Source organism: Plecotus auritus (genome assembly GCF_963455305.1).
Source record: "Plecotus auritus genome assembly, chromosome: 7".
NCBI classification, from domain to species: Eukaryota; Metazoa; Chordata; class Mammalia; order Chiroptera; family Vespertilionidae; genus Plecotus; species Plecotus auritus.
In genome coordinates, this window is record NC_137774.1 from 40,773,279 (window position 1) to 40,785,659 (window position 12,381).

Genomic DNA, 12,381 nt, shown 5'->3' on the forward strand with positions numbered 1-12,381 from the left:
AACCTCTGAGTAGCAGTGCAGAAAGGACCATCCAGGAAGTGGGGTGCCTCCTGCAGAGCTGCAGACAAGGCTTAGTGAGGTGTGGTGGGAGGTGCAGCCCAGAGCCTAGAACTTTCTGATTCCTTTCAACCCCAGGCCTTGAGATTCCAGAAATTCCATCAGTTGGGGCTTGGCAGAAACTATGGATAATGTTCACAAGAGGGGCAGAAGGAGGGGAAGGAGAAAAAAGGTCCACACACAATTTTACTTTTTTATATAGAATTTGTACAATATATTTCTCTTCATTTGCATATTTTACCCACAACTTAACATCCTTTTTACAGGCTGAACTCAGCTGATATAATCAAAATTCTTTCTTTCAACCAAATAGGAAAAATTCAAAATCGTAAACCCGTAAGAAAACAAATTAAAAACGATGATGAAAATAAGTCACTCCTCATTAGGAACAGTGTCTGTTTGTTCATTATACATGATTTGGAGCAGAAATTTTCTTATAGATTAGGCACATGTTTCCACAACCCCTTTATTCCTGCCAGTGTTATCTCATTCCAGGCAGTCAAAGGGGTGTTGGTCTTCATGGAAATCTGTTCTCTCAGATACTGCTGGCACCGACTGGGGACCAGGAGCTGAGGGAGTCACCAGTCTCTTGAGGGCCAGGAGAGCAGGGCCTGGCTCGGCAGCGCCACCCATTGGCTGGAAGCAGAGGCAGGGTGGGATGCAGGGATGCTGAGCCAGGCAGGCCCTGCCAGGAAAGAGCAGCAGTTGTGTCTGAAGGGAAAACTTAGGCTTGTTCTATGCAAATTAGAGAGAGACCAGAATAGCAAGGGTGGTGTATAGAGAGAAGCTATGAGGAGTCCAGTGTTTATTTACAATTTATCTTCCTGACGGGAGCAAGGGGGTAAAGCTGGTGGCAACTGCCATGAGGGTGTGACACCTGCCCGTCTGTCCCCACTTCACCACGAGTCAGTCCGAGGTGTGGAGGGGAGTGGGTGGCGTAGCGAGGTTAAGCAGTGAGTTGCACCATCTGCTTGTCTGTCTTCCAGGCAGGCAGTCCGTCAGTGAGTCTGAGCCCACGGTGGGGACCTCTTTATCCCTGTGACTTCCCTCCTCACTGTGACTCCTACTTGGGTCTGGGTGTACGGAGCGTGGGGCCTCCTCTGGGAATGCAGGCAGAGCAAAAGAGGAGAAAGGGGTTTCTACCAAGCTGGCAGCGCCGGTCTCACCACGTCCCAACACCATGGGAGACCAGGTCAGGGTGATGAGCCTCAGGTCACCAAGTTCGGGACCTGCCCCATTTGTTTGTGTCTCCTTTGAATTCTCCCTTCCACACGGCTCCACACGCAGCTGGGCCTGGCTGAGGATCGAGAGCTGGGCTGCACAAGGTCGCTACGCCTGGGCCTCCAGAGCCAGAAGGCAGCAGTGCCCTTGCGGGAAGGCCCTCCCGGGACCCGCAGCCTTGGCCTCTCCTATCCGGACACCTGTGGAGCCTGCAGAGGGGCTTCAGAGGCCACGGCCGTGCTGACCTGCTCACCTTGGCCCTGGCTACGACCAGCCTGCCTGGGGTTTGGTTCCACATGTGGGACGTGCTCAGGCCCAGACACCAGCCCTTAAATGGCAGCAGCCTCAGGCATTCCTTATGCCCACAAGTCCCACTGAGGCTTACATACGTTCCACATGCCAATCCGGCTTCACACTCCAGAACGTGGCTTTGGAAAGAGTAATAATCAGCACTTCAGGGCAAGACTACAGCCTTAAGAAGAAAAATGGAAAAGCAGTCGTTGGAACGAATGTAGTTATTGCTGGACAGGTGACAGCCAAGTGACTGCATAGAGCTCCGAGGGGGCGTGAGGAGTTACTGTGACCATGGAGCAGAAAGAAATCATTGGGTCTGCTTGTTTGTGTGACTTCCAAAATAAGATATCCTCTGATGACATTTCAGGTCTTTTCAGGCACAGAAACTAAAGAGATTCCTTAGTTCTGCTGCTTTCACACAAACCAGTTTGCCTGAGTGACTGGGCCACTGGCCATTCTCCTGGTGCCCTCTCAGGGAGGCAGTGCAGTTCTGTTCTAAAAACTCAAATATGTTAAAACAACAACTGAAAAAACCTGGATGTGCTGGGAGCATGAGCAGACACCCTCAGGCGGCCTGCTGTTCCCAGGGCACGTGTTCTCATGCGTTCCCACCGAGGATTTCTCTGGGATGGCTGTGGCTAGGGAGCTGGCACGGCACCTGGCCCCGTACTAAATGCTGGGAACCAGGTGGTGGCAGGCGGGCTCTCACTGATTTCAGGTGGGATTGCCCAGTCTCAGAAAGCTAAAGCAAGAGAGGCGCTCCTAGGCCGGCCGCTGCGGGCCCTGCCGAGAAAGGCGGCTCTGCAGACTGGTCTTCACCCGGAGGGCATGTGCAGGCAGCTCCAGCTCAGCCGAGACAGACGCTGGAGAAAGCGTCTCTTAATACCCTCTCTGGATAATGCTGCATTGCTTTGCTTATCCTCACATGCTACGGGACGTGCCGGTGTCCAGCCTGCTGAGCATTCTGATCAGAGTGGAAGTGGGAGCTCAAGGAAAGCCACGTGCTGGCGCCGCAGGGATGTTCCTGAATGAGTTTAGATTTCTGCTCTAAAACCCCTGGGTCAGATTCGCTGGTTCCAAGCAGGCCTCCCAGGAGCTAGCAGTCGGCATTCCAGAGGCAGGTTGCCTTGTTTGGGTAGTTGATGGCAAGGCTGATAGCAGCGATGTTCTGCAGAGCCTGTGGAGAGAGTCAGTGCCAGTGTCAAGAACCATCCCTGCTCGGTTCACTAAGTGCTGGCTGAACAAGACCCTCAGCTGAGCTTTTGAGGGGGGCGGGGGTGAGGAAGACATGAGCCAGATATGGTTCCCCTCAGCTGAAGGACCATAGTCTAGACTCCAGAGCAAGAGACAAAAGCTATTGAGACTACATGAGAACTCCAAACATAAGGTAGAAATCATCACTGTCCTGAGGGGCAGGGGGAACGCGGTGGGGGGGCGGGGGCTCAGGGGACACAGAGGACACTGTCTGCAGGGCCCTGGAAAAGTTCTTTAGGGAAGGGAACAGCACAAAGGTGCAAAAGGGAAGAAACAGCAGCCAGTGCTGGGGACCCAGGAAGCAGTGCTGGGAAGGGGCTGGGGGAGGGGCTGGAAGGTGGATGCTGTAGAGCCAGGTCAAGGCTGGTCTTCAAGCTCAGGGAGCAGGAGTGGAGGACTGGCCAGGAGAGGAAGAGGCGGCAGGCAGGGGGAGGAGGCAGCATTGGTCCAACTAAATGGATGGGCTATGGGAAGGTCAGAAATAGGGTGAGGAGATGGGACATGGGCACAGGCAAGAGGGAGGAGCCCACAGAGATATGCAACGTTCAGCTTTCAGTGCCAAAACGGTCATACGTCAAAATTTCATTTTGTGTCATGCAACCAGAGGTGGTGGTGGCAGTGCAGTGGGCGTCTGTTAGGAGGTTTCACTCTGCCTATAGGTCTCAGGAGAATTCACACAAACTCTTCCACAGTTGACGGGGGACCCCTGATTCTAAGCAGGCATCTGACCCTTCTTGCAGGAGGAAGGGTGCGCTGAAAAACATTGGCAGGGCAGTGGGAAGCTCTGGCTGGGAGTCCCAGCTACAGCCCACTCAAGTGTGAGCCTGGGCATCTCCCCTTCCTCTGAGCTTCAGTGCCCCATCTTTCCACTGCAGGGGTTGGGCCACATGCTCTACGAGGTTCAAGGAGTCTGAGCCTGAGGTTCTCAGAATGGGATGTGGGGCCTGCGGGTTCCTGAGACCCTTTCCGGGGCTCCGCATAGTAAAAACTATTTCCACAGTGATACTAAGGCATTGTTTTGCCTTTTTCACTTTCCTACTCTCATAAGTACACTGTGGAGTTTTCCAGAGGCTAATGTGTGGTAATATAACAGGTGGACACAGAAGCAGACATGGGACTCCAGCTGTCTTCTATTAAGGCAGACGTTAAAGAGATTTTCAGACATGGAACACAATGCCACCCCTCTGATTTTCACCAAACATGCTACTCATGTGAACATGGAAAGGGTTTATTATTTTTTAAATGAATTGATAATAAATGTTTAACATTTTTGTCTTAATTTCTAAATTTCAAATCTAATTTAATTTCCAATGGTATATTTCAATATATATAATGCACATAAACAAAAGCTGTTTCAGATCCTCCATAATTTAAAAGTGAAAAGGGGTCCTGAGACCAAACAGCTGTCAGAAGAGAGTTCTACTAGGGGAGAAAGTTACATCCCAAAATATCTGCAATCTAGCTCTATGGAAACTTCAGGGACCGGCCAAACTGTAAATTTAAGGCATTGGTTGTTTTGGTTTAAAAGACACAAATTCTTGCTAGTGTCTTCTGACCCCACAGTTTAATATGGATGACACTGATAAATGGGGCTGGACTGCTCTCTCAGACACTGAAGGAAGTGAGTGAATGGGAACAGAGCTCCGAGTAAATCCTGGGTGGATTCTGTACTCATGCCACAAGCACAGGCTCTCTGTCTGGCCACAGTGATGGGGACAGCCCCCACAAGCAGGCAGCATGAGGGCCAGTGCAAGGTGGGAGAGTACCTGTGCTGCACAGCGGAGAAGGTGGTCGTCGGTGGTTAAGGCCAGCAGGTAATCCTGCAGCAAGCCGAGCTCCTGTGGGGAGAGCATGGTGCAGCGTTAACAGACTACCACGTAGGAGACACCCACCCTAACCACAGAAGCCTCGAGTGAGTAATCAGTGCTCACGCTGCTGGCACCTCACCCAAGAGCCATGGAAGGAGCTGGACCAGGAGAAGCCAGGTGCCTAGTTCCAGGGGGCTCTGCCCAGGGTGATGGATGGGGCAAGGACCTCCCTCCTCAAGTCAGTTTCCTCATGTATAAAATGAGGGGGGATAAGCTCAAGAACTTTGAAAGGCCCTTTCATCTCTCACATTAATAAGTCTATTGTGCTGAGTAGAGGGGGAAAAGGAGGAAGAAGAAAGAACCCATCCGTTTTATTTTCCAAAACTCAATGTTGTCAAGGGCTGATCCAAGCCAGTTTCCCTTGGCCTTAGGCCTAATAAAATAAGCAATCTCAGTGCTGCCTGGACTGAGGTGGTGAGGGCCTCAGACTTAGGCCACTTCCACCTCCCTGTGCAGGTTAGCTGAGACCAGGGCTTGGGATGGGGCTGTGATCTGAGTCCTACCCTCCTGCCCTGGGCAGCAGAGGGAGAAAAAGCACCTGGCAGCTCTGTGCCAGGGGAAGAGGCAGGGCAGGGCCCTCACCTGGGCACGGTTCTCGGTGATGAAGAAGAGCTCAGTGAGGGCGCGGTGCAGGGGGAGGAGGATGCCCGGCTGTGTCACGTCCTCAAACAGGCTGTACTCCATGTGGGTGAAGAGCTGCCACAGGGGCTTTAACAGCGAAAGGTCACAGAGGTCGCTGTGGGAGGAGGTAGGGTAGGTTTACTGAGCACCACGTCAGACAGATGGTAGGTGACAGGAACCGCAACTCTGACTCTCACTTTCCCCACATCTAGTAAAATCATTACAGGAGAGTCCCCCTCCCCCTCCCCCTAAAAAAGAGCCAAAAATATTCACCAGCAAATAAGGAAAGGGGCAGAACCTAAACTTCAAAACAAGACACCACGGAAACAGGAAATCCTGAAGCACATTCATGTAAAGCAACTGCACACCTTTAAAAATGGCTGTTACAGAGAACTTCCAATGACTAAAAAAAATCTCAAGTGAAATGTTAGGTGGAGCCCCTGGTCGGTGTGGCTCTGGGTTAGAGTGTCATCCCAATACACCAAAGTTGTGGGTTCAATTTCTGGTCAGGGCACATACAAGAACCAATCAATAAATGCATCAATTAGTGGAACAATAAATTGATGTTTCTGTCCCTCTCTTTCTCTCTAAAATAAAAACAAAAATAAATAAAACCTTCCCTATGAGATGAGGAATAAGACAATTATATCTTCAATCCCCACTTCTATTCAACATTCTAGTGAAAGTCCTGGCTAGTGCAAAAAGGCAAAGAGTTTCTACAGATTGAGAGGAAGAAACAAAACTCATTATTTATAAATAACAAGGCTGTGTGCTGAATAACCTATCTATAGACTCATAGAATTAACAAATAGAACAAGGTCACTACACAAAGGCAATACATGAAAATTAATTATATAGCAGCAAAAACAATTAAAAATAAAAAATTTAAAATAACAATTACAATACCATCAAAAACATTAAGTACCTAGGAATAAATCTAATAAAATGTTGTACAAGTCCTCTACATAGGAAACTATAAAACATTACTAAGATCTAAATAATAGAGGATTAGAGAATTCAATGGTATGAAAATCTTAATTCTCTCAAACTGATCTAGATTATCAATCAAAATTCCATCAGATAAGAAGGGTATATGTGCATGCATGTGTGTTGTCTATAAAAATAAAATAATCAGGACCTGGTTGGTTTGGCCCAGTGGGTAAGAGCATCGGCCTGTGGACTGAAGGGTCCCGGTTCGATTCTGGTCAAGGGTACATGCCCAGGTTGCGGGCTTGATCCCCAGTAGGGAGTGTGTCGGAGGCAGCCAATCAATGATTCTCTCTCATCAGTGATGTTTCTATTTCTCCCTCTCCCTTCCTCTCTGAAATCAATAAAAATATATTAAAAAATAAATAAATAAAACAATCAGGATCAAGACAAGGATGCCCACTCTCACCAGTTCTATTCAACACAATACTGGAAGTCATAGCCTAAGCAATTAGGCAAGAAAAAGCCAAAGCAATTAGGTAAGAAAAAGATATAAAGGTATCAGAATTAGAAAGGAAAAAGTAAAACTGTCTCTATTTGCAGATAACATGATATGATATATAGAAAACCCTAAAGACTCTGCCAAAAAAACTGTTAGAACTAATATATTCAGTACAGTTACAGGATACAAAATCAATAGAGAAAAATCAGTTGTGTTTCTATACACTAACAATGAACTATCAGAAAGAGAAATTAATAAAACAATTCCATTTACAATAGGATAAAAAAAGAATAAAATACTTAGGAATAAATTTAAGAAAGGAGGTGAAAGATCTGTACACTGAAAACTATAAAACACTGGCAAAAGAAAATGCAGAAACAAAGCAATGGAAAGATAATGTGTTCATGAATTAAAAGAATTAATATTGTTTAACTGTTCATACTATTCAAAGAATTTAAAAATTCAATGCAACCCGTATCAAAATTTAATGGAATTTTTCACAGAAATAGAAAAAATAAGTCTAAAATTCAGTGGAACTACAAAAGACCCTGAATAACCACAGCAATCTTAAGAAAGAAGAACAAAGCTAGAAGTATAATACTTCCTGATTTTAAACTATATTACAATGCTATAGTAATTAAAACAGAATGGTATTAGCATAAAAATAGACATATAGATAAATGGAATGGAAAAGAGAGCCCAGAAATAAACCCATGCATATTGGTCAATTAATTTTCGACAAAGGTGTCAAGAATATGCAATGAGAAAAGGATAGTCTCTTAAATAAATGGTTTGGGGAAAACTAGACATCCACATACAAAAGAATGAAGCTGGATCCCTATCACACACCATATTTTGAAATCAACTCAAAATGGATTGAAGGCTTGACTGTAAGACCTGAAACTGTAAAACTCCTGGAAGAAAGCATAGGGCTAGGTTCCTTGACACTGATCTTGTCAATAATTTGTGAATTTGACACCAAAAGCAAAAATAAATGAGACTACATCAAATTAAAAAGCTTATGCACAGCCCTTGCCTGTGTGGCTCAGTTGGTTGGAGCATCATCCTGTGCACCAGAGGGTTCGATTCCTGGTCAGGGCACATATCTAGGTTGTGGGTTCAATCCCGGTCGGGGTGCAACTGAATGATCTCTCTCTCACACACTGATGTATTGCGCTCTCTCCCTAAAATCAAGTTAAAACTTAAAAAAAAAAATCTTTAAAAAAAAAGCTTATGCATAGCAAAAGAAATAATCAACAAACTGAAAAGGCAACCTCGTAAAAGGGAGAAAATATCTACAAACCATGTATCTGATAAGAGGTTAATATTAAAAATATAAAGCGAACTCATACACCTCAATAACAAAAAACCAAATAACCCAATTTAAAAATGGGCAAAGTATCCTGGTGGCAGCAGTTCTTTGTTGCCAGAATGTCCTCTTTTGAAACACAAATGGCGAACAGGTACATGAAAAGGTGCTCAACATCACTAATCATAAGGGAAATGCAAATCAAACCACAATAAGATATCACCTCATCTATATATATAAAAGGCTAATTATGCTCAGTGTCCAACAGGTTTTGGCCCGGGGCCCACAGGCCAGGCCGAGGGACCCCACCAGTGCACAAATTCGGGCACCGGGCCTCTAGTGGCTATTATAAAAAAGAACAAGAGATAACAAATGCTGGCAAGGATGTGGAGAAGAGTGAAGCCTGTACACTGTGAAGTGAGAGGTCCTAACTTGATGGTCTGAATCCTTTCACAATATATGTATATATCAAATCATCCTGTTCTATACTTTAAACATATTACAATCTTATTTTTCAGTTTTGCCTCAATAAATCTGGAAAAAATTAACTAATTCTAAAACTTATATGGACGTGCAGGATTAAAAATAGCCAAGACAATTTTAAAGATGAAGGATGTATACTACTAGATATGTAAGTCTGTTATAAAGCTACAGATTTAAGATAGTGTGGTGCTGGTATAATAAAAAAGACCAATGGAACGAAAGAAACCAGACACAGGCCCAAGCACATATGGATGCCTACTCTGTGACAAAGATGGCCCTGGAGTGTGATGAGGAAAAAGGTGGTCCTTATAGTCAAGTAAAGATCCATGTTAGACCTATGTTCATAGCAGCACAATTTGCAATAGCTAAGATTTGGAAACAGCCTAGGTGCCCGTCAGCAGATGACTGGATCAGAAAACTATGGTACATCTACACAATGGAATACTATGCTGCCATAAAAAAGAAAGAATTATTAGCATTTGTAGGCACCTGGATGGAATTAGAGAACATTATGCTAAGTGAAATAAGCCAGTCAATGAAAGAAAAATACCACATGATCTCACTCATTTGGGGATAATGAAAAACAGTATAAACTGATGAACAAAAAGATAGATTACAGAGGCAGTAAAGCATCAAACAGACTGTCAAATTACAGCGGGAAGGTTAGGGAGAGGTGGGGGAAATAAGAGATCAACTGAAGGACTTATATGCATGCATATAAGAGTAACCAACGGATGCAAAACATTGGGGGGTGAGGGAATGTATGGGAGTGGGGTGTGGGGGGGGCAATGGTAAGATATGTACACATATAATACCTTAATAAAAAAAATTTAAATAAATAAATAAATAAATAAATAAATAAATAAAAAGGGGGAAGAAAAAAAAAAGATCCATGTGAGAAAAAACTAATCTGCTCCTACACTTCATATCACTCTCTAAATTCATTCCATGTTGATTGTAGATCTAAATGTGAAAGAAAAAACAATTAAGCTTCAAGAAGATAACCTTCATGACCCCATTGCCAAATAAGGCAAAAATGTCCTAAACAGCACAACAAAAGCACTATCATTATGGAAATGATCAATAAAGTGGAAGACATTAAAATTAGAAACTTCTGCCCACCCGGCGTGGCTCAGTGGTTGAGCATCAACCTATGAACCAGGAGGTCATGGTTCGGCACATGCCTAGGTTGTGGGCTCAATCCCAGTAGGGGGTGTGCAGGAGGCAATGATCCTCTCTCATCATTGATGTTTCTCTCTCTCTCTCCCTCTCCCTTCCTCTCTGAAATCAATAAAAATACATTAAAAATAAAATTAGAAACTTCTTTTCACCAAAGACACCACTAAATGAGTGAAAAGGCAAGCCACAGAGTGGAAGAAGATATTCGCAATACAAACACCCAGCAAGAGACTCATCTCCAGAAGGCAGCTTACCTGTGGTTGCAGCACAGCACAATCCTCAGAAGTAGGTGAATGGCTTTTAGTCGCTGATGACCAGTCTGGCGACAGGCCACGCCTACCAGCCATTCCCAAATTTTGGCCAAGGGGAGGTGCGGCACAACTCTTTCTTCTGACAACATTTGCTTCAAAATCTCAAATCCTGGGCACCCCCACCAAAACACAGATAGTTTAATAAATATGATGAAACAATTGATCATTTAAATTTTCCCTGAAATTATGCCTTTTGTAAAAGCAACATAGGGACATTTTCATTTCCCCTTTTTTGCAAAAATGCCCTGGAAATTCTAAGAGAACAAACATCTTTTTTAGGTGGCTCTTCTCTCAGGCCATTCAGGTTTACAACGAACTAACTATATAGCATATTCAAGAGTGACATGTAGGGTTTGTGAGACAAATGTGTGGAAGTCTTAGAGAAAAGTACCTGCTTTGATTTTAATAAAGATCAATGATATAATGGCACTTACACCCACAGAGTGTCCCTGGCAAGGGATGGTCAGGGAAAGAGAAGAGCACACACCTGTCTGGAATCGCCCCAGGTGTCCAGCCGTCACAGTGAACTTGTAGCCCCACTCAGTGTTGCTCATGTCAGAGGTGAAGCGGTAATACAGAGTATCTCCTGTGTCAGACAAGAACCAGAGATAGGTCAGAACACTGCAGTAAGAGGGAATGGCAAGTGAGGGGTTTCTGATGAAATATAATAAACCCCATTTTAAATCCTCCAATAATTTCCCTTCTTAGTATTAAGTTTAAAGAATTAATGTTAAGAGTTGATAAAACCAAGTATTTATATACCTGGAAGCTCAAAATCTTTCCATTTCTGTTGAGACCCACTGAAATTATGTCGATCCTGCTGAAAGTCACTGCTGCTGGACATGGCTAATTCGTCACAGCCTTCCTCTGTATTGCACTGAGAATCAAATTTGATTGAGAGGTAGATTGCACCAGGAATGTGAACTTTATCCTAAGGAGGGGAAATGAGAACACTTGTCGTTACTGGTCAATTACTGAGGGCTTACCTTATGCCAAGTCCTGAAACTGGGAATGTAGGGATGAGTAAGTCAGAGCCCTGCTTCTAAGAGTCCCCAGTCTAGCTGGGACGGAAGCAGCCACAAGGCTGCAAGCACAGCAGGCACGACACCTGTGTAGACTGGGCACGGCAGGCAGCCTTCACCTGGATAAGGCGGGGAGGGCAGAAAAGAGTGCCAGTGAAGGGATGTTCGGGTTGTTGCCAAGAATGAAGAGGAGAGGAGGGGCCTGCCAGGAAGGAACGAATGGCAGGAGACAAGGTGAGAGGGGGATGTGACCTTTTGGGGGGTACATTTCAGGCAAATACTAGTAGCTCTGGAAAGTCTGGCATGTTCAGGGAACAGCAAGGAGCTTGCAGTGTCTCGGGTAAAGGGTGAACTTTGCGAGGACATCTGCTTGGGAGGTAAGGACGGAGGACGGGGTGACATGTGAGCCTGGAGAGGCTGGCAGGAACAGAAGTGAAAGCCTGGTGTGCTAAAATAAGGTGTTTAGGCTTTGGATGGCAGGGGGAGCCCTGGAAAGGTTGTAAGCAGGAGAAAGCCTTAGGTTTGTGTTGTGCAAGGATCACTCTGAGAGCTGGTGTGACCAAGGCCAGGCTGAGGCAAGGCCAGCAGTGAGAAGTAAGGAAGCCAGAGAAGGGGAGAGTTGGGGTGATGAAGATAGGCAATCCCCTTTGAGGTAGGACTTGTAGCTCACCAGATGTGCCTACACAGAGCTGGGGGAGTGGGGCTGGACCCAAGAACATAGGAAGAGAAGAGGCTTAGAAGGAAGAGAGGAGGTTTACACTCTGCAAAATGAAATCTCAGCTGAGCAATACCCAAGTTCTGCATGAGTTTCTCTGTCATCCACCACTGGTGCTATAGTGTGCTGGCCCCTCAGAAGCTTATGTCTTGCAGCTCCAACGTTTTGAAAAGGGCTAAAGCAATATAGGGACATTTTTAAGTCAGTGAGACTAACAGGACTTCCCACATCTGCCTCATTCAAACTCCTACCTCCCCCTGCTTAGGTACGAAGTTAAGAGTGGAACCAATGAGGCTTTTCAGTTCTGTGTCATTACACAAAGGGGTGGGAGTCTCCAAGGCCACGTCATCAGGAGACAGGTAGAGTGAGGGTTGAACTCAGATTTACTGCTGGAAGACACCAAGAATTCACTCCAAGGATCTTGCTGCAGGGAAAATAAACTCTCCCCCAGGGCCAGATGGCCCATCGTTTTCTATAAAAACAAGGTCAGGAGAAGGGAAGACTTGGTTGTGCAGAATCTCTGACTGCAGCTGAGACTAAGGAAGCACTTTCTTGGCCGGGGCTGTCGGGAGAGGAAAGAGCTGCTGTGGGAGTTGATGAGATTCTTGCTACTCAGCA

General features: G+C 45.4%; 1 protein-coding gene across 3 annotated transcripts in view; it reads right to left on the reverse strand.

The window, feature by feature from the left end:
• Nucleotides 1–228: 228 nt before the first annotated feature.
• Nucleotides 229–12,381, reverse strand: part of ZZEF1 (zinc finger ZZ-type and EF-hand domain containing 1) — a 121,581-nt gene continuing 109,428 nt past the window's right edge. For all 3 annotated transcript variants that reach the window (XM_080681360.1, XM_080681359.1, XM_080681358.1), the window contains exons 50-55: nt 10,789–10,957; nt 10,514–10,612; nt 9,970–10,135; nt 5,277–5,430; nt 4,593–4,664; nt 229–2,749 (exon numbers count right to left, since the gene is read on the reverse strand). In XM_080681360.1, the coding sequence (XP_080537486.1) occupies nt 2,669–2,749; nt 4,593–4,664; nt 5,277–5,430; nt 9,970–10,135; nt 10,514–10,612; nt 10,789–10,957 (741 nt within the window). In that variant the 3' untranslated portion in view covers nt 229–2,668. The remainder of the gene's footprint in view (nt 2,750–4,592; nt 4,665–5,276; nt 5,431–9,969; nt 10,136–10,513; nt 10,613–10,788; nt 10,958–12,381) is intronic.